At 38.2% G+C, this 25,050-nt stretch overlaps 2 protein-coding genes across 2 annotated transcripts in view; both read left to right on the forward strand.

Annotated features, from left to right (window-relative positions):
• The window catches only part of CDK6 (cyclin dependent kinase 6), a 1,314,442-nt gene that overhangs the window by 175,628 nt on the left and 1,113,764 nt on the right, over window positions 1–25,050 (forward strand). The gene's annotated exons all lie outside the window — the stretch shown is intronic.
• On the forward strand, window positions 7,230–8,294 carry CX3CR1 (C-X3-C motif chemokine receptor 1). Its single transcript, XM_044678759.1, has one exon. The coding sequence runs from the start codon at window positions 7,230–7,232 to the stop codon at window positions 8,292–8,294; it is 1,065 nt and encodes a 354-aa protein (XP_044534694.1).

A 25,050-nucleotide genomic window follows, 5' to 3' on the forward strand; every position in this document is an offset into this window, starting at 1 on the left:
GCCTTGGAAGGCAAAAAGATCAGCATTCAAATCTTGCCCCAGATACTTAATAATGGCTTGATTCCAGGCAAATCACTTTTGCCTCTCAGTGCCCTAGGCAACATTCTAAGCTTGTAATAAAAGCTGCCTGGCATTTGTATAGTATTTAAGATTTACAAAATGCTTTCTAGGCAGTATCTCGTTTGATCTTCACAACAGGTAAGAGCTATTATTATTCCCATGTTGCAGATGATGAAAACTGAAGCTCAGTTTCATGACTTACACAGGGTCACACAATAAATGTCTGAGGTAGGTTTTGAACTCCTGTCTTTTTGACTCCCAGCTCAGTAGCCTAACCATTATACCCTGCTGCCTTTCTTGTAGGTTGCAGAACAGGTACCGATAGGCATTACTCAAGGAAACTCTTCACTGGCAGTTCTCTATGCCAATGAGATCATAGATCTGATAAACACACAGAGAGAGAACATAAAGTGTTTAATGAGCTAGAAGCTGAGTCTAGTGAAAGACTAGGGAATTTCAGAGTTTCAATAAGTCATTGAACCCTAACTATCTTAAAAAATAAATCAGGGAGCAAATATTAAGGGGAGAATGGGAGGGAATAAGAAGGATGGAAATCGAGGGTAGAGGATGGAGATCCTATCCCCAAAACACAAGAAACTATTGTTCCATCAAACACTGAATCACATCTTGTGAAAATAACCATGTTTGGGAGAGCGAATAGGATATGCCATATTGAGGACATAGGCAGAGAACAAAAAGGGAGTGTGTAGAAATACAGTTACTGAATAATAATGGACTGACATTTGTTGGACCTGCTTGGAGTTTCTCCTCTGTTTCTCCAGAAATCCTGCCTGTCATTCAAGGTTCAACTTCAACAGGTGCCTTCTCTAGGGAGCTGTCCAAGTCTCGGGTCCTAATCCCCTCCTTTTCTCGACTCCCAACATATTTTTGGTACCTATTTTATGTCACTTACCACATTTTGGAGACAGCTTTTTGTGGAGGTTAAAGCATTGGGCACAGAGTCAAGAAATTGGATCAGATCCCTCTTCAAGACACTTACTAGCTGTGTGACCTTTGCAAGTTGTTTTCCCATCTGTTAAAGAGGAATAATGATAATAACTAATGTTTAATAGCACCTACTATGTGCTAGGCATCCTGCTAAGTGTTTTACAATTATTATCTCATATGACTCTCACAGCAACCCTGAGAAGCAGGTGCTATTATCTTCCCCATTTTACAGATAATAATAATAATAATAATAGGTAACACTTATTAAACACCTACTATATGCCAGGCACTATGCTAAGTGCTATGCCCTTAGTATCTCATTTTATTCTCAAAACAACCTTAAGAGGTAAATGCATCTTCCTTTTACAGTTGAGGAAACTGAAGCAAACAGAGTTAAGTGACTTACCTACAATCACACAGCTAGTAAGTATCTGAAGCTAGATTTGAACTCAGGAATATGAGTCACCCTGATTCAAGATCTGGAATTTTATACCCTGTGCCACCTCACTGCCCTAATAATAACAATAGTTAACATTTATTAAGCACCTACTAGCTAAGCCCTTTGCATGGGAAAAGGCTCATTTGAGCCCCAAAACGACCTTAGGGAAGTAGGTGCTATTATCATCTTCATTTTACAGTTGAGGAAATTGAGGCAAACAGAGGTTAAGTGATTTGCCTGGGATCATCCAGCTAATAAGTGTCTGAATATGGATTTGAACTCAAGTCTTCCTGACTTCTGGCCTGGCATTCTATCCACTGTACCATCTACCTGCCACTTAGCTCACAGGGTTGATTTTAGGGTCAAATGAAATAATATCTACTAGCTAAGTATCACTGTATTGAAGTCTTGAAAAGGTAGATACAAAGAGGCAAGGCATTCTGGGCACAAGGAACATGAGACGAGGGATGGAATGCCTTGAGAGAGGGGATTTCCTAAGGTTACTTTGAAGAAAGCAATCATATATCCAAATCTTATAATGCTCTAGAAATAGGAGTTATTGTTGCTGCTATTATCTTACTTTATATCTCCCAAGCCATTCAAAATTAATCCAGAAGAGGGGCAGCTGGGTAGCTCAGTGGAGTGAGAGCCAGGCCTAGAGACAGGAGGTCCTAGGTTCAAATCCGGCCTCAGACACTTCTCAGCTGTGTGACCCTGGGCAAGTCACTTGACCCCCATTGCCCACCCTTACCACTCTTCCACCAAGGAGCCAATACACAGAAGTTAAAGGTTTAAAAAAAATTAATCCAGGAGGCAAAAAAAAGCTTCAAAACTGGGGATTGAATTTGGCCCCTCTTGGCTATCTGTCTGACTTTGTTTTGTGTTCTAGTCCCACCTAAGCATGTCCCATTTCAGATCAAAGTTGAGCATGGAAAAGTCATGAGAAGTAGTACAAAGAGGGAAAAGTTAGAGGTGCCCTACTTGGGCTCTAAATTCCTCAGCCCTGATTAAATATACCACTCTCCACTGTGCTGAAATCTCACTGGGTAATAGGGAATGAACTCAAAGAATGATTAGAAGAATGAAAATGACATACATGTATAGCCCAGATCAAATGGCTTATGATCTCCATGTGGGGAGAGGAAAGGAAGGGAGGAAGATGGTTTAGATCTTACAATTTTGGAAAATGTATGTTAAAATGATTATTTTTACATGTAATTGAAAAAATAAAGTATTTTTGAATTAAATAAGGAGAGATACATATATAAGTTGGGGGGTGGGTAATGATCTGCTTTACAAAATAAATTAACAATACAATTTTTTTAATGGCAGGACACTGACATTTGGTTGGTATAATACCAGCCTTGATGGTCCCTGGCTCCAGGGACAGTCTGGTTCATTCACTCTCTCCATGCCACTCCTCTGATACTTCCCAATAAGTCTTAAACTTCCCATGTCCAGATCTGATGTGAGTTGACTTTCTAAGGCTTTTTCCTCACTATCCCCAAAATCATTTCAGGTTTTCCAACTAATATAAGCACCAGCCAATAGTTTAGCCTCGATAATGGGGAAGACACAGTATTGCTAAGTCAAATGCACAGTTTAATGAAGTCATGGGCAGACTTCCAAATTTCTTTCCAGAATGACTAGACTCATATACAGCTCTACCAACACTGCATTAAGGGGCACATTTTAGGGCAGCCCCTACACAATTGGTCATTTTTGCTAACTTTGTCAATTTAATAGATGAAGTGGATCCTCAAAGTTACTTTATATTTTGCATTTCTTTAATTATTAGTGATCTGGAACATTTTTTCATAAGGCTAGAGATACTTTCTATTTCTTCCTTTGTGCACTGCCTGTTCAAATTCTTTCACCAATTATCATTTGGGATCCAATTCTTATTCTTATGAATTTGAATCATTTCCTTATAGAACTCAGAAATGGGACTCTCCCTTTTCAGTGAACTTGCATGTCATAAAGTTAAGAGGCATTTTCCCTAGTACATTTAAGGCTTCCAGTCTTTTCTATCCTACCCTCTTTCTCTAGCTCTCACAGCCTAGATTCCTGCAGGTTCTCTTGAACATTCCTAGTTTGTTTTCCTTGAACTCTCAAGATAATAGAATCAGCTCACATTTATAAGGCCCTCAGCTGATTAAAAGGGATTTCTTATGATCAAAGATTCAGAGTTGGAAGGACCCTTAGAGGTCATTAGATCAAAAACTCTCACTTTGTAGATGAGGAATATGAGTCACAGAGATGTTGCTTTTTTACCAAGGACTGAACAGATAGTATCTGAGGCAGGTTATGAACCCAGGTCTTCCTGAGTCTAAGTTCACCACACTACTTATTTATCACGCTAACTTGCAGTGAGAGAGATTGACATAGTAGGTAAAGAACCTACTTCAGACCCAGGGAGACCAGAGTTCAAAACACACTAAACAAATCAACTAAACATTTTTAAGCACCTTCTATGCTCCAGGCATGGTGCTAAGTGCTGGGAATATAAAAGGAGGCAAAAGACAGCCCCTGTCCTCAAGGAACTCACAACCTAATAGAGGAGACCACATGCAAAATACACAAACAATATGATCAGGATAAAAAGGAAATAACTAGTAGGAGGAAAGCACTCAAACTAAGAGGGCTTGGGAAAGGGTTCCAATAAGAAGGTGGGATTTTACTTGAGACCAAGTCAAGTAGACTCAATATTGTTATTGTTCAGTTGTTTCCATTATGTCCAACTTTTTGTAACCCTATTTGGTTTGGAGTTGTTGTTTTTTTTGACAAATGGTTTGCCATTTCCTTCTCCATCTCATCTTATAGATGAGGAAACTGAGGCAAACAGGATTAAGTGACTTGACTAGAGTCATGCAACTACTAAGTATATGAGGCTAGATTTAAACTTAGGAAGGGGAATCTTTCTGATTCCAAGCACAGTCCTCTTGCCACTTTGCCACCTAGCTGCCCTTCGGTCAGGCATATTCAATTCAATTCAATACATATCTGATAATTGCAAGGCACTAAGGGACTAGGTCATCTTTGGCTCCTGCAGGAAGAAATGATTCATTCCTAATTTTAGAAACTGTGAAACAATTTGGTCTCTGAGAGCTGAAAAATTAAATAATTTTAATATAATCACAGGGCATAAAAAGCAACTGATTGGTTAGCCAAGTGTCAACTCTGTGTGTATGTATTTAAGGGTGGAGAAAAGTGTCGGTTATGTGGGGTAGGGTGGCAACCAAATGTTCAGAGAAGTATCTGGGCCAAGGTTGTTAGCTGAGTTTCTGAGATAGAACTGCATGTGTTATATTCAGGAAAAGAGAAAGAAACCAAGAAGACCAAGTGTCAATCAACCAAAAACCAATCAATAAACATTTATCAAGGATCTATTATGTGCCAGAGTTGAGACTAAGCACTGGAGATCCAAAAAAGAGGCAAAAAATGTTTCTTCCCCTCAAGGAACATGAAATCTACTGAGGGAGACAGTAAGAAAACAAATATATACAAGCAAGCTACCTATAGAATAAATAGGAAATAATTTATGAAAGAAAGCACTGGAAATTAAGAGTTGGGGAAGACTTCCAGGAAAAGATGGGATTTTAACTGGGATTCAAAGAAAGCCAAGGAAATCAGTAGTCACAGTGGAGGAGGGAAAGCATTCTCCCATGGGAGACAATTAGAGAAAATGCCCCAAACCAAGATATAAAATGTCATGATGTGAAATAGCCAGGAGATCAGTGTCACTGGATAAAAGAATATGGGGTGAGGAGTTAATGTGTAAAAAGTCTGGAAAGGGAAGAGGAAGCTAGACTATGTAGGGATTTAAATGCCAAATGGAGTATTTTGTGTTTGACCCTAGAAGTGATAGGGAGCCATTAGGGTTTATTGAGTATGGGTCATAATCTGACCTGAACTTTAGGAAAAGCACTTTAGTGGCTAAATAGAGAGTGGATTGGAGTGGAGAGAATCCTGAGACAGGCAGACTCACCAGCAGCAATTGAAATAGTCCAAGTGTGACTTGATGAGAGCCCTGTACCAGGGAGATGGCAGTGTTAGAGGAAAGAAGGGGAACATATTCACAGGCCTTGGCAATAGCTTGGAAATGGGGAGCAAGAGATAGTGGGGAATCCAGAAGGATTCCTAGGATATGAGCATAGGGGACTGGGAGCATGGTGTTTCCCTCTACCATAATAGGGAAGGTTGGGGGAGGACTTAGGGAAAGAAATAATGAATTTTGTTTTGGACATATTGAGTTTAAGATATCTTCTAGACATCCTGTTTGAGATATCTCAAAGGCAGTTGGAGATGTGAGATTGGAGGTCAACAGAGACTTGGGGGCAGGATAGGTAGATTTGAGAATTATTATCATTATCATAAGCATAAACCCATGGGAGCTAATGAGGTCACCAAATAAGTAATATAGAGGGGGAAGAGAAGAGGACCCAAAAGAAAATTCTGAGGGGATATTCATGGTCAGAAGGAGTGACCTGGAACAGAATTTAGTAAAAGAGACAGAAGAGTAGTCATAGAGTCAAGAGTGAATGGTGTCTTGAATCTAAAGAGCAGAGAGTATCAAGTAAGAGAAGGTGATCAATAATGTCCAAGACTGCATAAAGGTCAAGGAGAATGAGGATTGAGAAAATGGCCATTGGATTTGGCAAGTAAGTGATCACTAATAACTTAGAGAAGGCAGTTTCATTGGAATAATAGATTCAGAAGTAAGATTATAAGGGGTTAAGAGAGAGTGGGAAGTTAAGAAAGAAAGCAGAAGCATCTCTTTTCAGAAGGTTCTCTCTCAAAGCAAAGCCAAATGTTGGGTAGGATCAGATCTTGACTTTAAAAAAAGATCACAGCATAAAGAGGGATCATGGGAAATTTGACCCACAAAATTATTCTCTAGGTTAGACACAAAGTACATGGAGTCTTCTGTCAATTGCTCTTTAAAAAAATTTTAAAGGGTGATGTAGTAATTGATTTTATTGCTTTTGTCCCTATTTTTAAACTTTGTTAAAAGTGCTGATTTTTGTATTCAGAATTTTAGAAATAAAAAAAGATATGAATAAAAAAGAAGAATTTTGTTTTTAATAAAATAAAAAGTCAAAAAATATAGACAACAGCAGGAAAGTAAAGGGAAATGAGGTATGGCCAGTTATGTTGAACTTGATCAAAATGAAAGATAGAGGAGAAGTCATCTTAGGGCCTGAACGATGTGATTTGACTTTCTGCTTGGGTTAAATGGTCTACAAGGACCATGAGGATCAAGGAATCTGCTTTCCTTGATACCAAAAGGATGAAACAAATGAGAGACTCCATTATAGAAGACTTATAGGACATAGTCCCCCTCCTGGGAAAGCTGGGGCCCAGTTAAGATATAGAAAAAGAAAGAACACTCAGGAAAAGTGGAACAAAAGGGGACATGCTGATTACATAAAAAGAAAAGAAGGGCAGATCTCACAATTGCTTTTTCCCCTCATTTTAATTCTTTCTAATCACCAAGCATTATTTCCCCTCCTTCCCTCCCTACCTCCCCACTTGAGACACATAATGGGCTAGATATGCAGAAGGAGATATTCATTTTTTGGATGTGACCAGTGAGGGAATTTGTTTTGCTTGACTAGGTATATTTGTCGCAATTACTTTTGAGGACCTATGGAAGAAGCAGGAAGTTTGCCCTAACTTGAGATTTGTTATAAGAGGGATCTTGGTCAGAATTACATAATTCTGCTCTTTCTTCTGGCTAATGTGATTATTCTTTTATTTTCTCAGCTGGCTGTTCTTCACCATGACTGAAACAATCCTTAAAGCAACAACCCTTGACTATTATGAAGGCATTTCCTTTGGCTGTGACCAGAAGGATGTCTTAGATTTTGGGATTATCTTCTTACCTACTCTTTACTCCCTTGTTTTCGCCTTTGGCCTGGTAGGCAACCTGCTGGTCATCCTTGCCCTCACAAACAGCAGCAAACATAAAAGCATCACGGACATTTATCTCCTCAACCTGGCCTTATCTGACCTTCTCTTTGTCACAACTCTTCCCTTTTGGACCCACTATCTGCTACATGAGGAAGGCTTCAACAATGCCTTATGCAAGCTCATCACTGCCTTCTACTTCATCGGTTACTATAGTGGCATCTTCTTTATTACTATCATAAGCATTGACAGATATGTGGCGATAGTCCTGGCGGCCAATTCCCTCAATAGCAGGACAGTCCAACATGGTGTCGTAGTCAGTCTTAGTGTCTGGGCAGCAGCCATCCTTGTTGCAGCCCCCCAGTTCATGTTCACTGAAAAAGTAGACAAAGAATGTCTGAGCAATCATCCTGATGATCTCCAGCATATCTGGCCGAAGCTCAAGAATGTGGAAATGAATTTCCTTGGCTTTGTGGTCCCACTTCTCATCATGTGCTTCTGTTACTTTGGGATCATCAGGACAATATTTGCTTGCAAAAACCACAGAAAGACAAGGACCATCAAGCTGATATTGGTGGTAGTAGTTGTCTTTTTCCTCTTCTGGACACCTTACAATGTAATGATCTTCCTGGACACTCTAAAGCTCTATGGCCTCTTTGATAGTTGTGAGCTGAAAAAGGACCTGAGGCTTGCCATGAATGTGACAGAAACAATTGCCTTCATCCACTGCTGCCTCAATCCCTTTATCTATGCTTTTGCTGGTGAAAAATTCAGGAAATACCTTCACCACCTGTACAGGAAATGTCTGTCCATCCTGTGTGGCCATGATGTCCACTCTCAGTTCCTCCCACCTGTTGCTCACAAGCGAGAAAGTACTTTCATAAGCAGCAGCATTACTAACTATACAAGTGATGGAGATGGTTCTATCCTTCTCTGAGAGGCACCACAGGACAGCCTCTCCTAGCTGAGTCTCAAAAGAATGGAAACCAAAGAACATTGATTGTCTCCTCCTAGGAAGCCAACTTATATTTAGAAAAGAGCAATCATACTTATTCACAGCTCCTGGAGGAATTCAGCCTGGCAGAGACCTTGTACATGCATGCTTAGTCCCAGGCTCTCCCCATTTCAGCTAAGCCTATGTAGGCACCACCACCATACTAAATGTCACTGTCACATGCCACTCCCTTGCTCAAGGATCTCCACAGACTCTCTGTTGCCTTTTGAACCAAGTCCAAACTCCTTTTTAAAGTTCTCCGTGTCCTCCAGAACGTGGATTCTAACTTTCAATTTAATTTTCCATTGCCTACCAACATAGCCTGGGTTGATATAGTAGATAAAGCCTTAGATTTGGAGGCAGCCAGCCCTAACTTTGAATATCACATTGAGTGCTTTTGAGCCATGTATTAAGAGAAGCCATTTAAGATCTCTGAAATTCCATTGCTTCATCTGTAAAATAGGAGTGACAAGAGCTCTATTATCTAATGCAAACGATGATGGTCAAATGAGATAAATCATATAGGTAAACCTATAAATAAATATTTAGGTAAACCGATAAATAAATAAGCTATTATTATGAACATGTGTCTTCCCCAATATGTCATGTATCTCCTCATTTTTAAACCATAACCATTTCCACTTTTATTCCTTAGCTAATTGCTATTCTTTTTTTTTTACCCTTAGCTTCTGTGTTAGAATCAATACCAGGTTTTGGTTCCAAGGCAGAAGAGTGGCAAGAGTTAGGTAATGGGGCTAAAGGCTAGGAAGCATCTGAGACCAGATTTGAACCTAGGAACGCCCATCTCTAGGCCTGACTCTCAATCCACTGAACTGCCTACCTATCTCTCTAATACTATTCTTAAAATGCCTTATTACTCTCCTCTGAGTATCTGAATCTTATTCTTCTAAATTGTCATTTTTTTGCCCAGTCCAGGCCATGAGAATCTTTACCTTCTTTGAGAACTTAATGCTCCTACAGTATCTCAGGAAGTACTTCGTTCCCCCCCCCCCCCTCTCTCTCTCTCTCTCTCTCTTTCATCTGGTCTCCCAAGCTACATTCTGAGTTCCCTTACTCATTGAGACTTTCCAACATGACTCTGAGATCTTTCTCTTTTTAGAACTGGTAAGTGTCAGGGGATATGAACCCAGTTCTATCCTGACTCCAAGCCAACATTCTAATCAATATTTCAGGCTTCTCTTATTTTACATATAGGGTAACTAAGGCCCAGAGAATTTACATGGCCACATAGCTAGAAAGCAACAAAACTGGGGTTCCAAGGCCACACAGCTAAGTGGCAGAATTGGGATATACTTTTAGGGCACTGGACACCACACCCAAAGTCTTTTTCATTTGACCATGCTTGTAGATGAACCTCTCCCATATTACTCATAGCCAGTCAACATTTTTCCTTATACATTTGATGTATGTGTGAATATTTAGATTATGGTTGAGAATATGGTAGAATAGGTGCTCTTTGATGGAGTTGTCAAGGGTTCTTGGCTCTCTAAGTAAACTAGGAATTACACCTGATTTTTCTTGGAATATTTGAACAGTTGTGACACTATCAAAGGCTTAGCACAATGCCTATTACATATTAATTATTTAACTAATGCTTTTTGAAGTCAAATTTACTCAGCACAATAAAATGGCCACCTAATTGAGTTGGTTGAATGTCACATGTTTCCAGACATTCTCGCCAACCTTTTGGAGGAACTGCCTCAGAACTGTAAAATCTCTGAGAAAAATCTAATTCAAAATTAGAAGAATGACTCCATATCCTTTTTTTGTTAAATAATAAAAAGCCAAGGGGATCCAAGCCATTGCTTCCCAGAGAAAATGTTATATTTCTACTATGGGAAAACTACTTTTAAAAAGTGCTGAATGGGGTGTAATCGGAAGGAAAAAAAGGAAGTTCCACAGAAGTCAACATTGTGAAGAGACTGGTGTTGAAATATATAAATAGCAAGAAAACCAGTTAGCTTACCAGAGATGGCAGCAGTCATCTTCTCAAGTGACTTTCATTTTTGACTTATTGGATATCCATCCTTTGCTATTCCGAGGATCTGTGATTCTGCTGGGTGGGCTTGCCCTTGAGAAGACAGTTGAGAAGACCATATCTGTTTTTAACCTTTGGGAGAGAGTCTGACCCAGATGTCACATGGTCCTGTCTTATTTTTCTTGTATACTGAGTGGTGACTTATTAGGCAACTGCTTTGGTCAATGGTTTCATGCTTATATTAACCACTTGTAACTTCATGACTATGGTCAACTATCACTGTAACTTTGATGGTAATGCATTTATCATTGTCAACTCCTTTAGCTGGTTCAAGGGTAATGAAAATGACTAATGAACAAGTCTCTGATTTTACTAATTCAAGAGAACTCAAACTACCAAATATAATATGAAATGAGAAAGTGTAGAAAATGCAGATGCTAATTTGTAAGATCATACATAGATTTAGAGCTGGAAGGAATTGTACATCTCATCTAGTGCTGCCTTCTCTTTTTACAGATGAGGAAATTGAGGCTCAGAGTGACTTTCACCAAGGTCACACAATAGGTAACAAACAGAATTCAAAACCAGATCATATCATCTTAGATTTTGGGGGTGAAATGGGGGAGAAGAAAACCAATCAATAGATTTTATTACAGAAAATTAATGCATCTAAAAAGGTCCCTGGATCATTTATTAATAGCAACATAAGCATGTGAGCGACACTTTGTATTGGTTTGTTTTTTTGTTTGTTTTATTTTTTTTTTTGTGAGATCCAATCTCTCTATCTCACTCAGCTTAGAAGTGTAGCAGTCACTCAGTGAATGATCCCAATACTTACTGGCACAAAGATTTTAATCTTCTCTGCTTTCCCAACCTGGCCAGTTTGCCTCCCTGCAGCCCCTTCATTCCTGGGGGGGGGCTCATCTCTCAGAGATAGTGTGGACACTCAATCAGTCTTAGTCCTGCTTCAGCTGAGAACTCCCAAATTCAAGAAGTCTACCAGTTTCAGCCCCTCTAGCAGCATAGACCACAGACTAAGACCACTATACCCACAGAGAAATTCTTTAAATGATGTGAAATCAAGCCAGATTTTGTGCATGCATTTCCGCCTTCTCCCTACAAACATCAGGCTTTATCAAGGGGAGAGAAAGCAGAGAAGGAGGAAGAGGACAAGAATGGGTCAAAATCAAAAAAGCAAAAGCACAAGAGGGAAGTGGTAGGATAGAAATAAATGAAAATATTGAAAAAGTATTAGACGCTAAAGTATTTAGGACCAAAAGGGACCTTAGAGGTCTTCAAGTTCAACCCCTCATTTTACAGAAGAAGAAGCTGAGGCTGCCTCAAAATCCAGCAGAAATGGAAAACAGTAAGTGTCTCAATTTACACAGTTTTTATTAAGTAGAAGTGCCTAACAAGTAGAGACAGCTGGATTGTGCAGTGAATAGAGTGTAGGTCTGGAGTCAGGAAGACTCCTCTTCCTGAATTCAAATCTGATCTCAGACATACTTACTAGCTGTGTGACCCTGGACAAGTCACTTAACCCTGTTTGTCCCAGTTTCCTCATCCAGAAAATGAATTGGAGAAGAAAATGGTCAACAACTCTAACATCTTTGCCAAGAAAATCCCACATGGGGTCACTAAGAGTCAGGCATGACTGAAACAACAGAATAACAACAAACCTAGCTAATATCAAACAACTGTGAAACAGCATAGTTGAAAATACATGGTTTTGCTGAAAAGCTCCTTGAGGACAAGGGCTGGTTTTTCATTCATTTTCTTTGTATCCCTGCTGCCTAGCCCAGTGTTTAGAAAATAGTAGTCAATTAATAAATGTTTAGGGATTTATTAAGCAAATTCACATGCAAAAAACAATGTGTAGAAGGGTGATTTGGTTATTATTTTGCTACAGTTAATATATTCTTTTTTCCTATAAAATACTGGAAAGAATGAAAGTTAATATTTTTTCATGTAACTGATTTTTAATTGCATTACAATGTATTTAATGATGATTACTAAATTACTAATAAAAATTATTTTTGGGATTGAAATGTGACAATTATAGTAACTTTTAACTTTTACAAAGTGTAAAGGAGGTTAAGAAGAAGAAATACTGTGACAAAAATAATAAAGAATAAACTTTCTATTGCTTAATAACATGTGATTGAATAAGAAAGAGGCAGCTCTTGTTAAAACAGAATTTTTTCAGTTAGTTTTGATATTTGTGGGATGTTTGTAAGCCATTGGGAAGAATGCCCTGTATATCTTTTATATTAATGATTCTTAATTTCTGGATCATTTGATTTACTGTATTTCTTGAACAAGAAATAAATCCGATTTTTTACTCTGGAAATTTTTTGACTCAAGTTAATTCTTTAAACTCCAGAGTCACTGCTGTATCCTGCTGGGCAAGGTAGAGTACCAGGGATCCAGTGTGCAATGCTGAGGAGAAGACAGACAACAGATAGAATTGATCAAGTCTCAGCCATGACCAAGGGAGAGCCACCATAAATGGAGGGCATATGGGAACGTGGAGACATGGTTAAAAGTGCTAATCAAAGAGTCAAAACCACTGTAAGAAAATGAGAACCAAGAGGAACAGATGGAGAATGTAGCTCTTGAGCTGGGTCTTAAAGGAAACCTGGGACTCTTAGAAGTGGAAGTGAGAAGGGTGTCCATTCTAGGCATGGGTGCCAGCTAGTACAAAGTCAAAGAGATGGGAGATGGAGTGGGCAAAACATCCAGCATGTGAGGAGAGGAATAATGTGTGTATTTGAATAGGAGGCGAAATGATCAGAACTGCATGGAGGATGGGCTGGAATACATAGAGGTGAGAAAGGGAGCCTGATTAGGAAATTACTACAATGGTTCAGAAGTCAGATGATAAGGGCCAAACTAAGGAAATGGCTGTGTGTATGGAAAGAAGCAAATTTATGTGAGTGGTGCTGGAGAGAGAGTTGACAAGATTTATTCACTAAAAGGATAGATATATGAAATGAATGACAAAAGTCAAGGATGACCCTGATGCTTTGAACCTTGATAACTAGAAGAATGGTAGTAACCCCTGCAGTAATAGGAAAATTCAAAGAGGGATAGGTTTGGGGGAAAAATGTATTATATTTTGGATATATTGGATTTAAAATGTCTCTGGGATGACCACTTGGAAACATGAAGTAACTTGCAATATAGGACTGGAGGTTAGGAGAGAGACTAGAATTATATGTATATAAACATGCACACACATGTACATATGTATATGTGCAAATATGTGAGTGTATGTATATATTTGAATGAGTTATCTGCTTAGAGATGCTAATTAAACCTATAGGAGTTGATGAGATCACTAAAAAGGAGAAAATATAAAGTATATTTAAAAAGCAAAGGTTCAAAGACAGAATCTTGAGGGCATAGACTGTCTTTGGCCTCTTTTTATATCCCCAGAGCTTGGTACATACCTGGCACATATAGGTATTTAATAAATGTTGACTGATTTAAAAGGAGATTAAAGAACAGTAGGGCAATTAGGAGAAACAAGAGAGATCAGTGACATTACAATCTAGAGAAGTGAGAGTACCCAAGAGTTTCAAGTGCTGCAGAGTGGTCAAGGAAGACTAGGACTGGGAAAAGCCCATTTGAATGGATGATCAAGTTTTTAATTATTTTGGAGAAAGTAGTTTCAGTTTAGTGATGAGATCAGAAGCCAGATTTCAGGGGCTTAAGAAGAGAGTGAGACAAAAGGAAATGGAGGCACCAAGTGTGGTCAGTCCATGAGTATATGTATATGTATATGCAGATGGCACACATATACATGAGCTTAAAACTCAAATGCTTCCAAGTAAGAATCAATGGCATAAAGAGTTGGTCATGTGAAGTGAAGGGAATCCCTTGACCCTTTTCTCTCTTGCTATGTTGATCATCTTCTAGGTAAAGGGTACAAACTCTTTTTGACTTTTAAACAGGGGAGTATAATATATCCTTCCCATCTAAGGAATCAACCCCCCATTCCACCTTAAGCTGAATTTTCTCCTTCCATCCCACCCTCTTATCCACCCACTGAAAATATAAGCAATATAACATAATTATACATGTGAAATCATGTAAAATATTTCCATATTAACCATGTTGCAAAAAGAAAACAAGAAAAATAAAGAAAGCAAGAAAATTATATTTCAATTTGCATTCAGAGTTCATCATCACTCTCTGGTGTTGGAATGCATTTTTTTATCATGAGTCCTTTGAAATTGTCTTGAATCACTGTATAGAACAGAGTAGTCAAATCTTTTACAGTCAGTCATTCTTACAGCACTGCTGTTACTGGGCACAATGATCTCCTTGGTTCTCACTTTTGCTTTGCAGCATTTCATATAGGTGCTGACATGTGTGTTGCTTCTTTTTATTCTTGAAAACACCCTCCTTGTCATTTCACATAGCACAATAGTCCTTCCATCATAATCATATGCCACAATTTGTTCAGCCATTCCACGACTGATAGACATCCCCTTAATTTCCAATTCTTTGATACCACAGAAAGAACTGCTATAAATGTTTTTGTACATATAGGTCCTTTTCCTTTTTCTTTATCTCTTTGGAATACAGACCTAATAATGGTATTGCTGGGTCAAAGGATATGCAGTTTTATAGCCCTGTGGGTATTGTTCCAGATTATTCTCCAGAAAAGTTGGACCAGTGCACTATTCCATCAGCAGTTCACTATTATACCTATTTTTCCCTCACCCCTTCGGCATTTGTCATTTGTGATAGGTGTGAAGTGGTACCTCATAATTCTTTTAATTTCCATTTTTCTAATCAATAGTGATTTAGAGTCTTTTTTTATATGACTATAGATAGCTTTGCTTTCCTCTGAACCCTGCCTCTTCATATCCTTTGGCCATTTATCAATTGGGGAATGGATCTTATTTTTATAAATCTGACTCATTTCTATGATCAGTATATTTGAGAAATGAGACCTTTATCAGAGAAACATGCTATAAAAAGTTTTGATACTACTCCATTGTCTGTAGTGTCCCCAATTATCTCTTTTAATTAGGTCTACTTTTGCTTTTGCTTTGATTGAAATCATGATTGCTACTCTTGCCTTTTTTTTTTTTTTTTACTAAAGTTGAAGCATAATAGATTTCGCTTTAGCCCTTCATTTTCACTCGGTATTTGTCTTTCTATATCAAGGGTGTCTCTTTTAAACAATGTATTGCTGGATTCTGGTCTCTAATTCATTCTCCTATCTGCTTCCATTTTATGGGTGAATTTATCCAATCTATATTCACAGTTATGATTACTTTGAATTTCCCTCCATTTCATTTTTTTTGTTGTTTCTTCCCCACCTCTCTTTTTATACTATACCTCTTTAAGAGTTTATTTTGCTTCTGACTATTGCTGGTCTTAATCTGCCTTCCCTTTTATCATTTTCTCCCCTATTTTATGTTTTTACCCTTCTACTTACTTACTGGATAAATTGCATTTCTATACACAACTGAATATATATTCTTCTATGTCATATTTTCTATTTAGCTCTGGTCTTTTCTTCAGAAAAACTTGAAAGTCCTCTATTTCATTAAAGATCTATTTTCCCCCTGAAGGATTATGCTCAATTTTATTGGGTATATGATTCTTGATTGTAATTCTAGCTCCTTTGCCTTACCAAATATTATATTTCATGCCTTCCAATCCATGCTATTTGAATTATTTCCTGGTTGCCTGAAGTATTTTCTCTTTTACCTGGGAATTCTGGAATTTGGCCATGATATTCCTAGGAGTTTTCATTTTGGCCTCTCTTTCAGGAAGTGATTGGTAGATTCTTTCACTTTTATTTTACTCTCCAGATCTAAGATATCAGGGCAGTTTTCCTGAATAATTTCTTGAAATATGATGTCTAGGCTCTTTCTTTGATCATGACTTTCAGGTAGTCCAATAATTCTTCAATTATCTCTCCTTGGTCTATTTTCCAAGTCAGTTGTTTTTTCTGATAAGATACTACATATTTTCTTCTATTTTTTCATTCTTTTGACTTTTAAAATTTGTTTCTTGAAGTCTTTGTGGTGTCGTTAGCTCCAAATGATTTGATTCTAATTTTTAAGAAATTATTTTTATCAATATACATTACATATTGTTCTTTTTCCACATCACATCCTGTCTCTCTCCTACCTCACTGGAACCAATTACAGCCTCCCAATTTGCCTAGCACTGCCCAAGGAGGGACAGTGCTTGTGACCTTTGGGGGTGTGAGCTTTTTTTCTAGTAAGTGACTCCGGAACTCTAATACTTAGTGACTTACTAAGTATTTAGTAGGGGTACTTTAAATTTTTGATTGATTAAATTAAAGGTTGTTGATTGATTACATTTAAAATAAACAAAGAGAGATTAATTCTTTCCTCACAATTCTCCTGTGATTCTATTGGGAGATGAGTATGTTGAAATCGCCCAGATTTATATGCTTAGTCTCCCCAATGAATCATTTCACATAACTACCTTATATTTCTAAAGATTTTTTTTTGGCTAGAGGTGTATACAGCATTGTACTAAGAAGAAATAACAATAATTTGGGGATAAGAGGGAAAGAAAGAAAAAAGAAAGAGAGCAAAACCAATGATTGGTAGACACACTGACAAAAAGCCAATTAGGGGGCAATCCCCTTTGGCATAAAAGTTTACATTAAAAATAAATGTGTTGGGGGGGGCAGCTGGGTAGCTCAGTGGAGTGAGAGTCAGGCCTAGAGACGGGAGGTCCTAGGTTCAAACCCGGCCTCAGCCACTTCCCAGCTGTGTGACCCTGGGCAAGTCACTTGACCCCCATTGCCCACCCTTACCAATCTTCCACCTATGAGACAATGCACCAAAGTACAAGGGTTTAAAAAAAAATAAATGTGTTGGGGCAGCTGGGTAGCTCAGTGGATTGAGAGCCAGGCCTAGAGAATGGAGGTCCTAGGTTCAAATCCGGCCTCAGACACTTCCCAGCTGTGTGACCCTGGGCAAGTCACTTGACCCCCATTGCCTACCCTTACCACTCTTCCACCTATAAGTCAATACACAGAAGTTAAGGGTTTAAAATAAAAATAAATAAATAAATGTGTTCAACACCCTTCAGTTCAATTAATTATATCCAAAGTTCATTCTAGATCTTCTGATGTGGTGTATGGTTTCTGCGGTCTTCTGTATAGTACCTTCTCCAAACAGTTCACTTTCTTGATGTCAGGAGTTAGCAAGCTTCTTTTCCTGAAATTTCTCTCAAAAAAAATTTTTTTTAATCTTAGATTTTATGAAAATACATATGCTACTGTTTTCAGAGCTAGTTCTGGGGGACTGCAAGTTTTTGGTGCTCCCAAGGTGATGTTATCCTGGTCTTTACTCTGGTGCTTTCCTGGTCTATACTCTGGTCTTTACCCAGGAAGGGTACCTGCTCACCAGCAGCTTCAGGCACTAATGTTGCTCTTGACCCTAAAGCTGTGATCAGAGCCTCTGCTCCCTTGTGTCTGATTATCAACATTTCTCTCCACCCTGGAAATTCCAGCCAGAACTGTATATGGCCAATATTGTTGCCAATCAGCATTAGCTATGCCCAGAACCTCCTATAATCTCTTTCTGACCAGTTGTCTGACCACTTTGCTGTCTCTGGACTGAGAGCACCAAAGGTGTTGCTGTTGCTGTAACCACTGTTGCTTCAACAAAAAGTGTGGTTTATGAACAGGACTCTACTCTGGTGCCACAGATTTCTCCTGCCAATCTCTTAAGTTTTTTTTAGGCTGAAAAAATATCTAGTCCTAATATTTTGTTGGTTTTTGATGGTCCAAAAATTTTATTTCAGGTTTTATTTTTAAATTATTGAGAGGGGAACATTGGGACATTTTGGTTGGGCAGCTACCCCTAATCCTCTATCTTCTCAATGTATGTGTTGTAGTCCTCTAGTATGAAGATAGCTGTGGAGGAAAGAAAGACTGCGAGCTGGGCACTGAGCTCATTGAGGAAGGTGAGTGTCCTAAAGGTCAGTAGATAAATACCTATCACTTTAGTTATTCTTCCCCAACACTTTTCATGATTATGTTAACTTGGAAATAACACAGAACTACCAAGTAGTCAGAAAAACTCACTCTTTAATCAGGAATTGGGCTTAAGTATTTGGTCACTATACAAAGTCAAATGTTAAACACCATACAAAACCAAAGGCTCTGGAACTCTGGGAACTATATCCCTGGGAGAAGACACTATACTCAATGCCAACTCCACCCTGGGAGAGAACAGCATGCTAAGTGCCAACTCCAAAGGGAAACTGAACCTGAGATTCTCTTTCTACCCTTTTGGGAAGCCTATAGAGACTAACCATAAACATGTGTGTAAACCTCTTTGCAGTCTATAGCAATGGTATTAGAGAATGGTCAGCTGTAACAAATCAAATGCAAAGGTCAAACTGGGCTTCCTGAGAAGAAACTTTAAACCAAAAGAGAAACCTCAAAAGCAAACAAAAGCACTTAACATTTCACTATATACAAAACAGGGGTGTCTGGCACTGGGGATTTCTCAAAAGGGCAGTGGTAAACTGAGGCATCCAGATTTCATGTTGACAATTACATATGCTCTGTCCATCACATCCACATTTTAGAACTCACATATTCTACTTTGGTCTCAAATCTCAGGCTATACACCATCTTTGTCAATATTTCTAGTCATCAACAGACAGCTAAAATTCTTTGGCCAACAAGAGATGCATAGGTGCAACAAATTTGACAAGTTAGCTGTTTTTCACGTATCCATAATTTTATCCTAAATACAGTCCTGGTAACCTTCCTAAGAAATCTGAAAAGATATTCTCTGTCCTATACTGCATAAATATGCATAAATAAATCATAGCCGAGGAATTTAAGAGAACTCCAAGTGGGGTCTAAGATAAAGTCTCTAGGTTCTACTTGTTGGGAGTTAGAGAATCATTCAGAAAACAATATACTGACCCTCAAGAGTCCCCAGGGGACATATGTCAACCTCCAAGTCAGAAATGGAGAGTTACTGAGGTAACCACCTTACACCTAGCAGATTGGCCAAAATGACAGCATAGGAAAGTAATAAATGTTGGAGGGGATGTGGCAAAATTGGGACATTAATGCATTGCTGATGGAGTTGTAAATTGATCCAATCATTCTGGATGGCAATTTGGAACTATGCCCAAAGAGCTTTAAAAAACTGCCTACCCTTTGATCCAGCCATATCATTGCTGGGTTTGAATCCCAAAGAGATCATAAGGAAAAAGACTTATACAAAAATATTTATAGCTGTGCTCTTTGTAGTGGCAAAAATAATTGTAAAATGAGGGGATGCCCTTCGATTTGGGAATGGCTGAACAAATTGTGAAATCTGTTGGTGAGGAATTATGAACTGGAGGAATTCCATGTGAACTGGAATGACCTCCAGGAATTGACGCAGAGTGAAAGGAGCAGATCCAGAAGAACATTGTACACAGAGCCTGATACACTGTGGCACAATCGAACACAATGGACCTCTCTACAACAGCAGTGCAATGATCCGGGACAATTCTGAGGGACTTATGAGAAAGAACGGCATTCACATCCAGAGAAAGAACTGTGGGGAGTAGAAACACAGAAGAAAAACAACTACTTAATCACATGGGTTGAAGGAGACATAATTGAGAATGTAGACTCTAAGCAATCACCCTAGTGCAAATATTAATAATATGGAAATAGGTCTTGATCAATGACATAAGTAAAACCCAGTGGAATTACTTGTTGGCTATGGGGGAAGAAGAAGGGGGAAGGAAGTGAGGGAAAGAACATGAATCCTGTAACTGTGGGAAAATATTCTAAATCAATTAATTAAATAAAATTTTTCAAAAAAAAGAAGTGGAGAGTTATAGTTTATATAAGAAACTCTTCAGACCCATCTCCAATGCAGAAACTGCAACTATAAACAGAAGCACATCTGGGAATACCAAAGTCTGGGTTGACCGCAGATGCTTATGAAAAGTAAAACTAAGTAAATTTTTAAAAGAACTTATAATAAGAAATAGAATAAGGAAGCAAGCTTAAAAGTAGACACCATGTGTCCCCAGACCAAGGGGTGAAAAGGCAGTGACATAAAGGCAATTCCATTTCTCCAGATTTCCCAAAAGACACCTAAGTCAGATTAAAGCTTCAGTCACACATACAAGTAACCACAATCAATTGGAGAAATTTTAATACCTCTTTGACAACTTCTATTATCATCAATTCTTCTCCTAGAAGGACTGGTACCTCTCCTATTCTACTCTATTCTTCTTCCAGCTACTTCTCCACAATTCCTGCTGCTTCCATTCTTCCAACTCCATCTGTCCCAACCACTCATGGAGCTGGTCTCACTATAACTCTTGTCTACAGAAATGTGTTATCTTCAGAGTCTTGGATTCACTTGCTAAGTGCTATACATTAGTCTTTGGAGACTGGCCCTGCTTATGGAGTTAATTGGGAGATGATAGATAGATGGATAGATGGATGGATGGATGGATGGATGGATGGATGAAAAGATGCATAAATGATATACATAGATGACAAATAGATGGACAGGAAGATAGATGATAGATGGATACATCGATGATGGACGGGTGGATAGATGGATGCATATATAGGTGGATAGATAGTTGGATGAGATGGATCAATGGAGAAATGAATGGGGAGATACATAGATGGATGGATATATACATAGTCATGTGGATAAATAGATATTATATTACATGCAACCATATTATCTTCCTGATATGTTAGGTACATTCTTCTCATTATTTATATTTATTTGGTTTTCTTAAGTAGAATGTAAGCTCTTTGAGGGCAGAGAATGTTTCACTTTTGTCTTTGTATTCCCCAGTTACATAATGAGGACTTAATAAATGCTCTTTGATTGTGTGTATTTGCATGCACATTATCTTCATAGAGTCCATTAAAGGCCTCTTGAATAGCAGCCTGGTTGACTTAACTTGTATTATTAGTAATTATCTGTCTTTCTAATCCAAATGAGGCTATTGGAAAAAGTCACAAGTTAAGATGTTATGAACTACTCCATCAATAGGCTTAGTATTAGGTTAGAGTCTTGACAGCTTGGGACATGAGCCTGAGAGACACAGAATAAATGGGCTCTTTTTCAGTTAGATTAAAAGAGCAATTTTTCTGAGGCCTGCTTCAGTGGCAGGGGCTCCCCTACTGGGTTATCTTCTGGGTATCCTGCTTTGTTTGAATGAATACATAAATAAATGGATAAATGAAGCAATGTTCAAAGCATTTGTCAATTCTTTACTTAAAAACCTTCAGTAGTTCCTGATCTTGTCATTCCTGATTTCTTTCAAGTCCCAGCTAAAATCCTATCTTCTACAGGAAGCCTTTCCTGAGCCTTCTTAATTATAGAGCCTTCTCTCCATGAGTATCTCTGATTTATCACATATGAATATAAATATAAATATGTATATACAATTAGGTGGCACAGTGGATAGAGTGCCAGACCTAGAGCCAGGAAGGCTCATTTTCCTGATTTCAAACACTTACTAGTAGTGTGAGCCCAGGTAAGTCATTTAACTCTGTCTGCTTCAGTTTCCTCATCTGTAAAATGAGCTGGAGATAGGAATGATAAACCACTCCAGTATCCTTGCCAAGAAAAGCCCAAATTGGGTCATGGAGAGTTGGTCATAACTAAAATAAAACAACATATAGATAGATTATCTATCTCTCTTGTTTGCATGTTGTCTCTCACATTAGATTATTAACTCCTTAAGGACAAGGATTCTTTTGCCTTTCTTTCTATCCCTAGTGTTTAACATAATAACTGCTACATAGCATGAATTTAATAAATTAACATTAATTTTGCTACAGGAGAGTAAATTTGTTGTGGGAAAGTGAAGGCAGGTTCATGCCCAGAGAGTTAGAAGCTCAGACTCCATTCATCAGAAGGCATGAAAGTGTTTATTCAAGAAAGATACAGACTGTATGGACAGGACAATGGAAAAGCAATTGAGGGATCAAGGTTTTAAGATTTATTGAGCATCTAGGGGACTGTCTCCTCCCATTCTTGGGAACTCTCCATCCTTTTCTCTGAATTTTCCTCCCCTGGGTGTTCCAAGGCATTCCAGGCTAAAGTCCCCAGAAAATGGGTGTTGAGGAAGTGAATATTCATTCAGGTTGAGGTGTGTATTAGAATCTACCCATCATAAAATGAATTTAGGATGCAAAAAAAGAGAAAGGGAATGTTTGGGGAACTTCTCTTGAATGCAAAGACCCAGTGTGCATAAAGTCTGTTCTTACCTGTGTCCTTCATAACATCACCTGTCAACCTGTGAAACACCTCTACAGGTCTGGAATATTTGTCAACTTTTATCAGCTGGGTGGAAGGCACAGGGGAAAGCACAGAGTGGTTTATATCATGGGTGGAAAGCACAGAATTGATATAGCCTGTCCTTTTTGCAATATTTGCTAAATGGTGAAAAATACAGGGTTCATCTCCATCATTGTTAACCCTTACCAGCACTTTAAAGCTTGTGAAGCACTTTGTATACATTGTCTCATATAAGCCCATAACATTCTATAATCTCCTCTCTTTAGATTTCCCTATTCTCTTCCCCCCTTCCCAACTCTATTTCTTTTTTTCTTCTCTTTTCTTTTTTTTTTTTTGCTTCCCCTCCCTTTCCCATGTATCTACTCTCTAATCACTACCATGTCAGATGTGGTCCTCTCTCCTCCTTATCTATAGTCAAAGGGGCCAGATAGAGATGGAGTAAAATAGGAGAAGACAGATTTGAGATGGGGAAGGGAATGAAATAATAAATAAACTTATTTTAACAAAGAGCCATCTTATTGGCCCAGATACCAGACATGCCGATATTTGGATATTTGTTTGCAAAACAAAGGGCCAACTTTAGCCTCCCTTCCAGTCTCCACCACACTTTCATTGTCTCCTCCCTCCCACTGTCACTTAAGGCTTTGGGGCCATGTGGTCTCAGCAATAGACCAGTCATCCCTATTTGTGGCTATTTGCCTAGCTCTGCACCTGTCTCACTTGGTACAGGAACATTATGTCATCTTTCTGGGTCTGAAATTTTCAAAAATAGAAAGAAAAGTAGAGGATCCTTGATGTTAATTAATACAATGCACTCATTCATCATCTGATGATAGAATTGAGGGCTTTGCAAGCTCTATCCATCTCTTCTTTCCTGCTTTATTCTAGAAATCTATTTTAATTCACAGGTCCTACTTCTCACTAATATGGTATGAATGCCATCAATCTTGACTGCCAAAAGGAAGTAGAAAAAACCAAAAACTTCTTGTTTTGACAAATTGTTCCCCCATCTCCAGCACTAAAAACTGGTGGTTGTTTTTTCTTTTACTTTTATGACTAGGTTTTTTAGATTTTTATTTTTCTTCTTCTGAATCTAACAAACCCCAAATAAAATGGGTACTTTCATACACATAGTTTATATCTAAAAGTGATATCACTATATAAATAGTATTTTTCTTTATAAGTATACAAGGCATCCTAAAAGACTTAGTGCTTTAGTAGCTTAAAGTTACACTAAAGTTCTTGGAATATTCTTTATAAAAAATTCCACATGTAACTTTCAAGGTTTCTCAGTTTGCCTTCAAACCCTTCTGATCTTTCTTTCATTCTTTTCAGCACTTAAAAATATTTCAGTGGCTCCCATTTCTTTTTCTTTCTTTCTTTTATTTTTTGGAAGGGTAGAAGGACAATCTGTTGCTAAGGTCCAACTGTCTCTCTACCACCTCCTCCAAAAATATGGAGAAAGAAAAACAAAAACCTTATAACAAATATGGATTATCAAGTAAAAAAATCTCCTGCCTTGGCCATATCCAAAAATGTATGTGTCTTTAATTATTTTGAAGCTGTCTGTTAAGAGGGAGATAGTGAAATGTTTCATAATCATTCCTTTGGAACAGAGGTCAGCAACATTTTTGGCCGTGAGAGCCTTAAACACCACATTTTTTTAAATGTAATTTCATGAGAGCCGTACAGTGATCACAGTGCGCTCCTGTAACAGCGCCTGAAAAAAAATTGACTTTATGGTTCCTGCAGAAAGAGCCATATCTGGCCCTCAAAAGAGCCATATGTTGTCGACCCCTGCTCTGGAACCTCGTTTGGCCATTGAATTGATAAGAGCTCTTTATCCTTTGAAAGTTGTTTTTCTTTATAATGTTGTTACTCTACAAATTGTTTCCCTAGTTCTGTTGATTTCACTCTGCATTAGTTAATATAAAGCTTCCTTTATTTCATTGAAACCACCCCTTTTGTCATTCATAACAGTGCAATAATATTCCATTCCATTCTTAACTTTTTCAGGCATTCCCTTAACTGATAGGCATTCCTCCTCTTGGTTTCTAGTTCCTGCTTTTAACCAAAAGAATGGATATTTATTTCACTTTCTTTAATGTATTTGGGATATAGACCAAGTAGTGGTGGTCTATCTATACCATAAGATCAAGGGATATGCAAAGTTTAGTTATTTTCCCCCAAATTGCTTTCCAGAATCACTGTACAAAAAATGAAGGAAGGAAGGAAGTAAAGAAAGAAACAAACGAAGGAAGGAAGGAAGGAAGGAAGGAAGGAAGGAAGGAAGGAAGGAAGGAAGGAAGAAAGAAAGAAAGAAAGAAAGAAAGAAAGAAAGAAAGAAAGAAAGAAAGAAAGAAAGAAAGAAAGAAAGAAAGAAAGAAAGGAAGGA

The sequence above is a fragment of the Gracilinanus agilis genome, chromosome 5 (assembly GCF_016433145.1).
Source record: "Gracilinanus agilis isolate LMUSP501 chromosome 5, AgileGrace, whole genome shotgun sequence".
NCBI lineage: Eukaryota > Metazoa > Chordata > Mammalia > Didelphimorphia > Didelphidae > Gracilinanus > Gracilinanus agilis.

Coding starts and splice junctions, on each gene's coding strand:
- CX3CR1 (XM_044678759.1), top strand. CDS start 7,230: ATGACTGAAACAATCCTTAAAGCAACAACCCTTGACTATTATGAAGGC.